Source organism: Barbus barbus (assembly GCF_936440315.1).
Source record: "Barbus barbus genome assembly, chromosome: 6".
Lineage (NCBI taxonomy): Eukaryota > Metazoa > Chordata > Actinopteri > Cypriniformes > Cyprinidae > Barbus > Barbus barbus.
The window spans coordinates 24,560,001-24,574,571 of NC_136734.1; the positions used below are offsets into that span (position 1 = coordinate 24,560,001).

At 36.1% G+C, this 14,571-nt stretch overlaps 1 protein-coding gene across 2 annotated transcripts in view; it reads left to right on the forward strand.

Moving 5' to 3' along the window:
• LOC306871073 (atrial natriuretic peptide receptor 3-like) overlaps positions 1–4,603 on the forward strand; it is a 20,047-nt gene extending 15,444 nt beyond the window's left edge. Inside the window, exons 5-8 of one of the 2 annotated variants that reach the window (XM_079418762.1) lie at positions 1,400–1,494; positions 1,646–1,766; positions 2,629–2,713; positions 2,810–4,603. In XM_079418762.1, coding sequence (XP_079274888.1) covers positions 1,400–1,494; positions 1,646–1,766; positions 2,629–2,713; positions 2,810–2,921 — 413 coding nt within the window. In that variant the 3' untranslated portion in view covers positions 2,922–4,603. Of the gene's footprint in view, positions 1–1,399; positions 1,495–1,645; positions 1,767–2,625; positions 2,714–2,809 lie in introns of both variants that reach the window. The other variant, XM_079418761.1, reaches the window with a different exon arrangement.
• The last annotated feature ends 9,968 nt before the right edge of the window (positions 4,604–14,571 follow it).

Genomic DNA, 14,571 nt, shown 5'->3' on the forward strand with positions numbered 1-14,571 from the left:
AAATTAGTCAAGCTGATTTTGAATGTGTGCATCTTGGTATGGGGTGTACCATTACACCCCTACTGAATGTTCACTACATATCAGAAAGAGTTCTATGTATGAAAGTTTGGGTAAATACATTTCTTGTTTAAAGGAAACAAATGTATTTAAAACGCAACAGTTCTGAACAACTCGTGTCTGCCCATCAATCACAAGAGCGTTACTGCTGTTAGGAAAAGACACATTAAAAAACTTTGCAAACTTTAAAAACTTCCCTCAAGAAACATTAATATTTCATGACCAGTGATTGGTGTAATACGTAAGGCCGCAGACGTTCAGAAGTTCTTTGTCACAAAGTAGATTACTGCTGCTGTTTATGCATCTCTAAATCAAACCAGTGACTAAACGAGCAACTTCACACTGTTCCAGATGGTAACGTGTTAACCAATCATGATATAATCAGTAGTACAGTAGTATTTGTTAGACTGCAGAATTTGTTGCAATAAGGAGATAACTGCATAATGTTCTCAGTAGACATGACAGTGTTCGGCTACAGTGCAGCGCTGCAACCTTTGATGCTATGGGAGTAGTTCTAAGTATAATATTATAATCAACACTTTTCACAACTAGTTAATCTTGGCAGCTGTTTTAGTGAAAACACAGTAAAAGCCTTCAAGTGAGTTCCACATGTAATTCTCATTTCATATGCAAAGATGTTAGTCAATCACAGCATTTACATTGAAGTCTCATAACAGACACACCCCTTCCAACATAACATTCAAATCAGATGGCTACATTCAGGGTAGAAAATTCACATTTATTTCTAAATTATGACCATTGGGTGAAAAAATAGTGCACCTCAGGAAATGTAATAAAACTATTTAAAATTAATTTCATGACCCCTTTAAATAATACTATACACTTTACGCGTATTATTAATAATAATGCATATTTTGTGAAAAGAGAACACTGGAATCCTAACACTGACCAAGTCCTATTTGATTCTCATTGTTGTGAACAGAGGGCTCGCCAGTATTCTTGCCATTGTAATTCATTAAACTTCCCTTACAAAATACTGTAAGTGCTCAGACATGTCTGCGGCTCAGACCCGTCTCATTGACCACAGCAAGACAACTAAACGTGAAATAACAATGTTTTGCTCGGCCAGAATCATTAGGAACAGGGTCATGTTTTCCTGTTAAATGAAATAATATTTTAAAAATCTCAAGAATTCAGGAACACAGATGTACAGATGAAATTACCATTTCTGCAGTCAAATCCAACAAAAACGGTAGGAGGCGGATGAGATTTCCAGTTGTATTGCCCACCCGGAATTTGTCGACTCTTGCTGGTGTTTTCCTTGGAATGTTTGACTCTTCAAACTAATTAATTTTCTCATTCCTCACATTCCGTTAAACAGGCATTGCTGGCCAGGTGTCTCTAGATGCCAATGGTGACCGGAATGGGGATTTCTCTGTCGTTAGGATGACAGACCCAGAGGCAGGAACGCACGAGGTATGTGCACATAATCTTCTTATGCTTTATTTTACACACACACAAAAAAAGATAAGGACAATAACTGAAATTCAGACATTTGAAACTTGTTTGTGCCAGAATTATGAAATGCTAAGTAATCACCATGATAAATGTTTTTTAATGCATTCAGACTGTCATGAGCTACTTTGGCGCCAATGGAAGTTTCCAGATCATGCCGGGCTTTAAGCGGGAATGGTTCTACTTGCGAACAGCACCAGAGCCTCCACACCCAAAACACAGTGACCCATCATGTAAATTACCTCTGCTGCTTCAAGACTGACACTTGTTTTTTGTAACAGCATGATTAAGTCAAAATTAAGACTACATATGGCAAACAACACAATGAATTTCTTTATTATTTTGTATAATAGTATTATTAAGGGAAAGTTCATCCAAAAATGAAAATTCTGTCATTAATTACTCAACACTCATGTTCAACTTCGGAACACAAATTAAAATATTTTGGATGAAATCCGAGAGCTTTCTGAGCCTGCATAAATGTTCCCAGACCCAGAAACGTTAAAATAGTCCATGTGACATCAGTGGTTCAACCGCAATTTTATGAAACTACGAGACTATATTTTGTGCACAAAGAAAACAAAAATAACGACTTTATCCAACAATTCTTCTCCTCCATATCATGTATTCTGCCACTAATGGATAGTACTATGCTGAATGCACATGGTTTTCTCTGCATATAAACAAGACAAAATGTAAACATGCGTGTCCTATGTCAGCAGCAATATGCACATGCATTGTTTTACATGCAGAGGTACTCTTGATAATGGCGGAATACGTGATTTGGAGGAGAAGAATTGTTGGATAAAGACGTTATTTTTGTTTTCTTTGTGCACAAACGATATTCTCGTAGATTCGTAAAATTACGGTTGACCCACTGATGTCACATGGACTATTTTAAAAATGTCCTTAATAAAAAAGGGTTAACTATCCCTTTAATTATAATACTAATATTATTATTACTTACAATAGTATTAATAGCACCTTCTTACAGACCCCCATCTGAAAACCCCAACTCTATAGTAGGAGAACCTCGCTAATATATATAGATGTGCTGCTTTCTTTACAAATGGTTTCATTTTCTTTCCTAAGCAGGTGGACTAGGTGTATCGGCAGTGACTGGGATAATAGTAGGGGGAATTCTGGGAACGGCTCTCCTTTTGGCATTCTACTTCTTTAGGTAAACACTGAAAACAATATTTTTTTTTAGAACATTCTTATTGCTGCTCATACAATATTATCTATGTTCATGAAATTTTTCTTCATTGTTCCCCAGGAAAAATTACAGGATAACCATTGAACGGAGAACACCTCGAGAAGAGTGCGACATCGGGAAGCACCGTCAGTTGCGGGAAGACTCCATAAGATCCAATTTCTCAGCAGCGTAGTCTGTAGTCGTAAGTCGACTGCTGGGGTGTTCAAATTCAGGGAAGGTGCATCTCAAATGAGTCTGTGAGCTCATCAAACACCATCCCAGGAACCCAGAAATATTTATAGACATGCTGTAGTGTTTTTTCCTTGTAAATGTCTCTTCAATGCTCTTCAATTTGTAAACTCAGGAAAGTTGAATTATTGGAGAAGTGCTCACAAGGCTTCTTGACTCTGTAAAGAAAAAGGGTCTTTTTATTTAGCTATAGACCTTTTTTTTCTGCCAAAATCATCTTGAGGAAAACTCTGTAGAAGCCTGTCAGTTTTGTAGAAAACGGTCAGCTGACTTGAGCCCGGTCAGCTGCTGGGTCGATGGGGAGAAGCGGTTATGAGATATTGAGGATGGCAAGAGTGATACTCAGAACCTAAGCTTACTTTAAACGCAACACTCTTACTCATGTTACCTTCCTCTTCTTCCTTTAGAGAATGTCCAGTAGAACACACTGATAAACATCCATTCTTTCTTCTTTGTAGACTTTGTCAAGAGGCACTGATGAATACGAAACTGATGTGAACTTTAAAATGATGTTCCTCTCTGTCAACATGTATCAGCAAGCCTTGATGTATCAAATTTGGCTTCATGCTGAAACACTGAACTATTTTATTTATTATGATAAATTCAGATTTTCTACAAGTGAGTTCATTCATAGGTTTTAAGTCCCACTAATTTTAATAATCCGATATAATTTCAGCTCTTTTGATTTACACTGCCATGTACAGTTTCATACACGCTGCTGGGTGCCTCATGACCAAATGTTGTCCGACTGACCTTCACAGTTATGGCTTCAAGATTCGATTGATTAAGCCCACTTAAAAAGTGTCCATTCATGCCAAGATGTTTGAAAAAACTTAAAAACATCAATCCCTACTATGGGGCCCACCTTTACCTTTTTATGTCAGTTGTGTTGTACAGTCCGATTATTGTTAAACATCATATTTTTGAATGCTAGATAAGAAAAGAAAAGATGATTCTACTTAAATCATGGCTGATACTTCATTCGTGAAGGTGAACTTCAGAGGCAAGCAATTTCTTTGGTTTAACAAGATAGGAGGTTGTCAGGAAGTTACATAATAGCTATAGAAATGCGTCACAAAATGATTTTATACACAACACAAGCCGGTCTACCTTTCAACAACAGATTTTGAAAAGCTATGTTCAATTTATATTGCACATGTACATTTTTTAACTTTGTCTTTAGATTATCTTTGCCAGGAGGTGGTTATCAATAATATATCAGTTTAATAGCATATAAAGTATATTTTTAACATTTGTGATGATTCGGAAATGATGATGAGATGTCCCATTTAAAACCATCTCTATGATTTGTGCATCAAAACAAATCTAGAGTTTTATTCAGGCTTGGTATGATGGCAATTGTATACTGATGTAAGTAAATGTATCAACATAAGATGTGATGTTATTTATTGATATTTTTGTAGAGGTTTCATTTTTCTTAGTGTTGATTTTAACATTGTTTCTTGTGTGAAATATACAGACTCCTTTTTGTAAACAGTATATCTGCCTTGTCAGAGCAAATTTTACCTGATAAGTATATTTACAAGGCTTTGTAAACACTCAGAAGAATTGTAACTTATTTAGATTGATACATATTGACCAATTAAAATAAAAATGTATGAAATGAAATAGTCTCTCTCTGCTTACCACTAGTGGCTCTTACAACGTGCAATTCTGGGTAGGTCCACCTTAAGAGCAGCACATCTTGCTCTTGTAATGTAGCTTCTAAACTACAGAATCAACAGTTGTGTTTTCTGTGAACTGGTGTCCATTCAGTGGGCCAGTAGACTGTCATAGCTGCGGTCTGAAATTCCTCATAGATCTCCAAGTGGGAGTGCGCAAATGATCCCAGGCTGCAGAGACACTATGTGAACACAGGTCAGGTAGCCAAAGCAAACACAACTCACTTCCTTTGCTGCTCATCACAACAGGTGTTTCTCTCACACAAAATTTTTCCACTGCTAGTCCATCTATACAACTCCTCCAGAACACATTTTAATGCTGAGGGATAGTTCACTCAAAAATGAAAAATCTGTCATTTACTCGCCGTTAATGTTGGGAAGGTTACTTTAGAAATCGAATAGGTTACAGATTACAAGTTACCCTATTTAAAATCTAATAAGTAGTGTAACTATTTTAGTTACTTTATTAATGTAACTGATTACATTTGATTACTTTTCAAAATTGTGATGAATGTTTTCAACTGTTAATCATTTGAAACATTTAAAGCAGGCAGGGTTAACCTTACAGCAGTACTGATTACTGCTGATTACCGTCACGCTTTCAGAATCCTTCAACACTTGAGTTAAGTTTATAATAATTTCAGCACAGCCACCACAAAATCAGACTTTCTCACCACTTTTTACTCTGAGATCATTATGAGGTTAAATACAGATTTAAAATCATAAGATATAGTTTAATAGCTATGACACTGTTTTTGAAGTCAAATCTGAAATCAGAATTGATTATAGATAGATTTATTTTGTAATTATATTAAGTAATTCTGATACATGTAACAAGTTACGCCCAACAATGCTTACCCTCATGTTGCTCCAAATCCCTTTTGTCTGTGAAACCCTTTTTTTGGGTGAACTATCCCTTTAAAGTCCTCCTAAATGTTTAACATGCCAGACGCTCTTCAAATTACCATCAAAATTATGAACCGACAGCTTAAAGTCATGATGCTGAATGCCTGTTGGAGTACAGTTCAAACGCACTTCAAACACAGCTGATACAAAGTCATTCTTTGACTACATCTGGCAATGGAATAACTCATGGAAAAAATTCCATTCCTTGAATTCTTTTTAATCAGAAGACTGCAGACTATGAGGCAGAACCTGTTGACTAAGCAATGCCCTTAAACAGAGAAGAAAATGTACCTGTTTATATACACGCATGCACACTACAGCTGAATTCTCAATATACAATTGAACTGCTAATGCAACATGCTTTACATGTTTGTTACATTGTCGTAGTCATCTTACAAACAAAACCGATCTATTTTCAGCACACGTCAATGGAATGCATTTTTCATTTTTCTTCAGCATCACAAATGGTTCCTATAATCTGGTGTTCAAGTGGAATCCATTATTCCGTGCCTCAGCCATAACAGATGTTGTAGTAGGAGGGATACTTAAAGTAATAGTTCACCCAAAAATTATTATTTGCTGAAACTGTGCTCAACATCAGGCCATTCAAGATGTAGATGAGATTTTTTGCTTTGTCAGAACAGATTAGGAGAAATTTTACATTCATTTACATTAAACATTAAATCATTTGCTCACCAAGAGATCCTCTGCCGTGAATGGGTGCCATCAGAATGAGAGTTCAAAAACATCACAGTAAACCTCATGACTCTAGTTGATCAGTTAACACCTTGTGATGTGAAAAGCATTGTTTGTAAGAAACAAATCCATCATTGAGGCATGCATAATGCATAATACTCGTAAACAGTGCTTGATTTGTGCAAATTTCTCTACTGATTCAGACGAGATGAATTCTTTACTGCAATATTTTAGATTCGAAGTTAAAAATGCCTTGATGGATTTGTATATTACAAACACGCAGCTTTTCATTAATTGATAGACTGGAGTCTTGTGGATTATTGTAATTTGAATTCTCATTTTGATGGCACCCATTCACTGTAGAGGATCCATTGGTGAGCAAGTTACATAAACTCATCTACATCTTGGGTGGCCAGAAGATGAGAACATTTTCAGCAAATTTTCATTTTGGAGTGAACTATTCCTTTAAATATCAGAAGAACAACTACCATTAATAGTGATTTAATTTGCTTTTTAGATTTGTAGGGAGAGGATCTAAAAGGTTTTGCTTGTTTATTGAACCAATCACCTGAGCAGCAAAATTAGTCACTGGTAAAGCTATGATATAATGAAATATTTGCAATTTATATGTGGCTTGCAAATCTGTCTCTCACAATGCATGTCTACTTTTGAATGAAGCAGATGCTTTTTGCAGGAAGATGGTGTAGTTACAGCATCTGCCAGCAGAGGCTAACTAGACCGTTCTAACCTTCCAAACCTTGACCCAACTGTGAAATCTAAAAATTCTTTTAAAAACCAGAACCTGACATGGCTTTAAATATGGCATGTCGAGATATATTATCACTTTTAGTATGTATGTAAAACCTGATATATTTGTAAATAGCTGTTATAATAGTTTGTGATCTTTAGCGCTACCCACTCATATTGTTTTTAATATCCAATACCAAAGCCACATCCAGAACATTTTTTCATTCCTTAAAATACACTGCTGTCTCTTGTGAAATGTTAACAGTTCTTTTGTGAAATTCCACAAAGCTTGAATAAAAGAACCAATAAATGAATGCAACAAAATTTCTTTAATGCCTATATTATTGAACTTGCTTGAAAAATACAGACCATAAAAGTGTTCAATTTGTACAATTGAGTTAAAAGGCCCTTTTTGATAAAGTTGTGAGGATGTTTAAGGAATTCTGAAAATACATAATGCCATTTTTAAACTGTGTTATCTTTGGTTTTAATGTGGGTCTTAATGCACGGCTGGAAAAAAAACAACAACATGCACCATAGTTGACACTATTGCTTTCAAAAAAAATTAAAATTGATTTCAAACAAATAAATTTCAAATGTGCTGACTTTACACATTTCATATATAAAAAACAATAATTAAATAATAAACAATATACCTTCTCTACCGCACATAATAGTACGCTTAAAATTACCACCACATGCAAATTTACCTGACTAGAAATTCCAGATTCAGATTTGTGGTCAGTTTAGGTTTAGTTTTTACCTTTGGCTGAATATTTGATTATCATACTGCAAGATCTGCAAGTAATAGCTTTCACAAAGATTTTAAAACTCTCATTTCATGGCTGCAATGCAGTATTACAGAGTATCTTTACAGGTTCACCAAGCACTGACAAAGCACAGGCACTTTCCTGCTACCTCAATGCTACGTAAATGATTAAAAGAATAAACTCCTTAAATTATATTCCTGAAATTGTAACAGTCTTGAATTGAGACGCTTTATAATCGCATTTACATAACATTTTATCAGAGTAACAAACTTCAGCACTCAACGGAATGCTCTCCCTTGTTGCACAGTTGCATGTGATGTTGGATAAATATTATTATCCAGGCGGGATGTTGTGAGGGATGCTTTCATTAAATTTACTCAGTGGCCAGATTAGCATCTGAGCTGTTACAAACAATACAGCTCACTGAAACAGCCTCAATATCAACACTGCCCATTGCGCTTCCAGTCCTCTCAGACTGCTTATGACCTCTGTGGCCTTAATATGTCCTCACAGAGACGTCAGAGTTTCCTTATCAGTTAGGATTCTTTGTCCCAGAGCCCCCCTCTTTAAAATTCATACACATTTAAGTCTTGAAGCAATTTCAGTCTTCCTTCCTCCTTGATTCAGGGCTTCCTTTTTCATTAGTCTTGTTCAGCTCTGATCAATTTCGCTTTCCTGCTACTTCGCTGTGCAGCGCTGCTGATGTTCAGGCAGAGGAACAAGCCTTTGCAGCTGGAACTTCTTAAACTGACCTTCTAAGGTCTGTCACAGTCTTCTTGAATGTCTTTTTCTGATGTTAAAATTCTTTGCAAATAAATCCTGTGTGGTTAATCTAGCAATCATCTGCAAATAATCTGTCTAAAATGATCTGACTTTATGCATGAGGATGCAAACCTTTTACTTCACCAGCAAAAATCTACATTTCATAACATTAGGTTTGGTTAGAGAATTCTGAAGCATGAAGCATTATGTAATGCAAACATTTTAAATACTGCTTGCTATCCTGTTTCCATAGCAATAGAGACAGTTGAACAGTCCAGCAATCCACCTCAATCTTTGTTCTTGATCTGATGGAGTTAAAAGAGAAACGCAAGAAACCAGCAACAATACTTTCTTTCAGTGACTAAAAACAGCATTGACAGTGAAGATATGACTTAATCTATGGAAGAGTATCTTGAACTACTTATAACAGTGTCAGGTTAGCAATAAAAATCAGTGGAATTTGTATTTGTTTTACTCCTTCTCCTAAATATAGCATTATGTTATTATATGCCTGTAAAACACTTTCTTAATACTTTACAAACAAATGAACAATTCATGTCAAATAGCAAAAATACACAGCCTTAAAAGATTAGGTGGATATACTGAATAAATGAAGGAAAGACATATCATTAAGACTAAATTTTCAGTAGAAAACAGTCTGTTAAATTTGACATTAGAATGTTAGAAATAAAGTAAGCCAGTAGGTGGCAATAAGTGACTCTCTTTATGTCACTGAATCATTCACTCAACCAATTCGTTCCCAACACTGATTCATTCAGGAGTGAGACAACTGACTGTCTTTAGTAGTATGTCATGGAATCATTTACTCAAATCATTTGTTACAAAACACTGATTCATTCACTAACGCCAGTACTGTGTGTTCTCGGAGATGGTTGATTCTGTTGTGGTTTTGTGTTTGCTTAAATCTATTTTTGTTGGCTGAGCAAAAACAAAGTAACCTGCAATGTTGTATCCAAGTAACTCAATATTAATTTTTGGGTTATTGAACTGTTTTCTTAAAAGATTTGTTTAAGGATTTAAGAAAACACAATGATCGCAACGTGCACACAAACAGCAATTTTACACCAATGTACCAGCGTTTGAACATGGGTATGGTTTTGTAAAAATGTGCAGACAGCAGTATGATGGTTTACTTTATTAACCGCTTAATTCACAGTCTTTCATTCTTTTTTTCCATCAAGGACCCCACTTAACAAAGGATGAAATTATAAAAACTGAAGCTCCTATTACACAACCAAAGGAAACATTTTTACTTGAATTTGGCCTGTGTCCAAAAGATCTGTATGCGTGTCAAACCACGATGTTTCTCAGCTGTGTTTCCGCCTTCCATTCCCTCTAGGTACTCCCAGCACAGATTTCAGTAACTGGATAGACTTTGAGAAATACAGGCCTCACGAGACGTGTTTGTAGTTTTAAGAATTGGCCCTGTAAGGTTATGGGCAAGAAACAGGAGTATATAGTCATCAGGCTCAAAAAAGATCCTGACTCCAAGTAGTAGATTTTTGTAGGGAGGGCACATTGCAGCTAATCATGTGAAATGTGTCTGGTCTCTTTGAATACAAATCAAGCCATGACAACATGTAACCATGTAACCTTTCTTGGGGAAGTTGTGGCCTAATGGTTAGAGAGTCAGACTTGTAATCCAAAGGTTGCGGGTTCAAGTCTCGGGCTGGCAGGGATTGTAGGTGGGGGGAGTGAATGTCCAGCGCTCTCTCCACCCTCAATACCACGACTGAGGTGCCCTTGAGCAAGGCACCGAACCCCCAACTGCTCCCCGGGCGCCACAGCATAAATGGCAAATATTTAAATAAGGCCCTAGCTGGGGTATGTGGGCCCCGCTTCAGGTTGTACCTGTGGGCACAATTTAAAATCATGCATTTAAATACCATAAATATAACAAATATACATATTTGGTTTGTCGGTGTTCAGGTACAGAAATTGAATAGTGAAATGTAAAATAGCTTTGCACTGTCTTCACTGTAAATATACATTAATCCTTGTTAAAGCTACAAAAGTTATAGATTTTCTCTCTCTTTTGTCTTAGATTAACATAGGACAACAACAGCAGATAGTAAGTTAGGAGCAGTCAGTGACAGTTCTCAACGATACTCACCAAGATTTTGGCACAATTGTGTATGTATTTGTACGTTCAAGTGCAATAAGATGCAAAAGAGAAGTAATTGTAGTGTTCGCAGGCTGTGAGATGCACAGAACACAACGTGCCATCACTGAATTAGGGTTGTTCACTTCTTCTTGCGCTTGAATGATTTTAAATCACAAAATCGTTCAAAAAAACAATGTTCAAATTGGCAAGGTGCATTTGTCCATTCAAGAGCAAGAAGTCGCGAAAGAACTCAACTCTGGGCTTGCGTGTTGTGTTAATTGAGTACTGAATTGAGCAGAACTTCTTGCTCTTGAATGATTTAAAATCACTTGAATGTTTAAATTGGCATGGCTGAACAACATGTGCGAATGATAAACTTGATAATCGATAAGCCTGTTGAAATCGCTGGAGACCCCGACAGCCATGAGCCCCGATAAACGTCACCAACTCTCCCCACTAGTGACAGCCCTACAGTGCATTTAAGATGCTATCAGTAGGTCTACTTTAATGATTTACCGTAGCTACATTTCCATGACTATGCAAACATACTAAAATGTATGTGTAAAAGAATCAATTTTACTTGTGAATAACTATGATTACTAATGAGATCACACTGATTGTTTTATTATTAAAAGTTAGATTGTCTGCCCTATCTTGATGACATTATTTATTTGTAACACTGCAACTATTGATATTCTTTCTGGTCCTCCGTTTTTTTTTATTAATATTCATACAAAGAGTATACAAAATATAGATACAGACTAACATAAAACAACACACAACATAAAACAAGCTAAGTACAAAAGACAGCAAAAAAAAAAAGGTTGGGAGTGTCGAGTATTGTGATTGTTAAGGGTATTCATTTCTTTGTGAAGTATTTCTGGTCCTCTGTTAATGTAGTGGATGTGTGGCATTTGTGGACAAAATTACCATAATCAGAACAACATTAATATAATGAAATAATTTGTTATCATGCATATTCAACATGTTAAGACATGGTAGTTGAACATGAACTGATTTTGATGTGTGTGTGTGTGTGTGTGTGTGTGTAGATGCTTAGATCTTCAGGTGATGTCCAGCTTTGTGGACATGTTGCTGGGTAAGCAGTTTAGACAAAGAGCAACTGATTTGGGATGTTACCATTGTTTCTGTTGGACAGACTATTGTTTTACGTCTCAGACTGCTGCTTATCTCCTGTACAGATGTACTAAGAATCCCTGTTTAAAATCAGCATCAGTTCTTTCAGCTTGCCTAAACATAAGAAGCAAGTCCTCAATGAAACAGTCAACATGATCTACGCATTCCAAGCACACACATAAAAGTTGACAGATTAAAGAATATGGCACAACTCTTTCAGTGAGCTGGACAGACATGTTTTCATTTGTAAAACACAAAAATTCAGATGGCTTATTTTCTTATGGAAAGGACTTCAGACGAGGAAAAGAAAACATTGGAATTATATTCATAGCAAGGTAATTCGATTTATGCACAAACGTTCCATAGAGAGTCATGCAATTCGTGTCTCGGTACTCAGCTCGGGCTGCTTTCAAGCTTTGAAATGTTCTTTTAAAACATGATCTTAATTCAGAGCAACCAGCACGCCACACCATCAGACATCTCGTGGGTACAGCAACTCCAATGTCAAACTCCATTTGCATCAGATCATTTGAGATTTTCATTGAGGAGAGCTCCCTTGCTTCCCTAAAATACTTGAGAGTGAAGCCTGGGGGAAAAAGACCAAGCTTTAACATCTAAAGCAAATAACATCTGACTTTAAAACTGCATTATGGGATGAAAATCCACAAAAGTACTCAGACTTTAAGAATGTGTCTGATCCACCCTGTTTTATTGCCAGGCTGTGCTTTTTGTAGATTGAAGTTCTGGAAGGTTTACCTGACACATTCCCACGATGGCCGTGGTTTGGATTTTATTAAAAGTGCACGGGAACCGCCTGGGAGTGGTCAAGATGTTTCAATTAAATTATATCCATACCCTTCTTTGTCCCCAATTATTAATATTTATAGCAGGGGGAAGTGGAAGCACAACACAGGCCCAAGCCTTAATTGCACACGATCCCATGTAAATGAAATGATGTTCCACTGCCACTTTTTTGCTTGTTCTTGCTTAGATGTTTGTGATTTATTTCTTTTCAGATCAATCTGTGCACTTTAATTTCTTTAATTTTCTTTAATCTTTGCTTATATGACATTTCAGACTACATAAATTTCCCAGAGTTCTCTCTGAGAATCACTTCAAAAACATATTTATTTCTGAGGAATTTCAGTACAGAAAAAACATGCCTTCTAACTAAGGATTGTTATAATGACTATAACGATCAAACACTGTATGTGTGTGTACTGCTATAAAAAAAAGCTTTTTATAGGCCTACCTGAAAAACTTAGATTTTTTTTAATTATTCTGCTTTCTTCCTTCCTTATATACTTTGAATGTGTTATCTGTACACGGATCTGAATGAAAAAAAGGTATAAAAGCTGTCACTGGGTGTGTACCATTTTCATTATGTACCATTTAGGTATATATATATATATATATATAACACCACAGCCTTGAGGTGTAAATCATGTACAAAGGTGTATCTTTTGAAAAGGTTCCACAGTAGTACTCTTTTTTTAATGAGAATGTCTCTTCAATGTACTAAAGTGCACCCTTTAGATAAATAAGGTACAAAGGGGTGCCTTTTGAAAAGGTACTGCTCCAGTGGCAGCTTTTGTACTTTTTTTCCCAACAGTATACACGCCATATAGGCTACAAGTCCTAATTAACAATTTATTCATGACCAACTTCAAAACAATATACCTTTTCAAATTGTAAATCAATTCAAGTGAGCTTCCTTTATGACCACTGAACTAAACATTACTCACTTTAGTGCAGTGGGAGTCATTTAAACACCTCAGAATGGCTGTTGCTTCTCGAGTAATGAACATGTCCATGATTGGTTATGATACACAAAATGCCAATCATTGTATTAGTCTTATGTATAAAAATAGACTAACCTTAAAAAAAGTGTTTTGCCTTTACAGATGAGCCCATTTGTCTCCGACATTTCTCTAAAACAATATTTTCAATCTTCTCACCAGCTGTTTATGCACAATTTAATTGTCACAAATCATCTGTTTGTGTTCTGACACATGTTTTTTATAATAATAATAAAAATAGGGATGAAACATCTGTGACCATCATGTGATGAACAATGCTGTCTGGACTTTTTTGTTGTTGTTTTCACATACTATAGCTGTTGTTCACGGCATGTTTTGACACGGTCATTGTAATTTTATAGTGATTGGTGCTGAGATAGAAGCCTATTAATATACACAGTATTTAGTACAGCATGTGAAGAACATTTTTTGTTTATACGCCGATAAAACAAATCTAGAGAACACACCAAAACTACGGAAAATGTGCACAGCCTGCATAAAAATGTACTTCTGTGATCTGGGACCCCCCAGTCAGACAAATCATAATATTTATAAACAGAGACATTTTCAACTCCTCTGGGTAGACAACTATCACCCAGCATTCAGTCTATACAGGAAAGATGGGAAAACAACTGGGAAAGGTATAACATCAGTGTTGTCTTTACACTGACCATCCATAAAATAAAAAATAGAAAAACATTCAAGAAGAAGCTTTTAACCCTGATTTAAGTTGCTATGTTGTTCTATTGAGCAAGGCACTTAACCCCAGTGTACTGTGGTGGGAACTGTCCCTTCAATAAATGTACTGTAAATTGCTTTGGATAAAAAGTGTCTGCTAAATGACATGGAACTGAAGTGGTGACAGGTATGTTGTTTATTGACCTGGGCTGCAAGAAATAAGATATTTCAGCTGCATGTTCAAAGCAGGGATGATGCTGGAAGGCTCAGAATGGTCCATCAGTACAGAAGG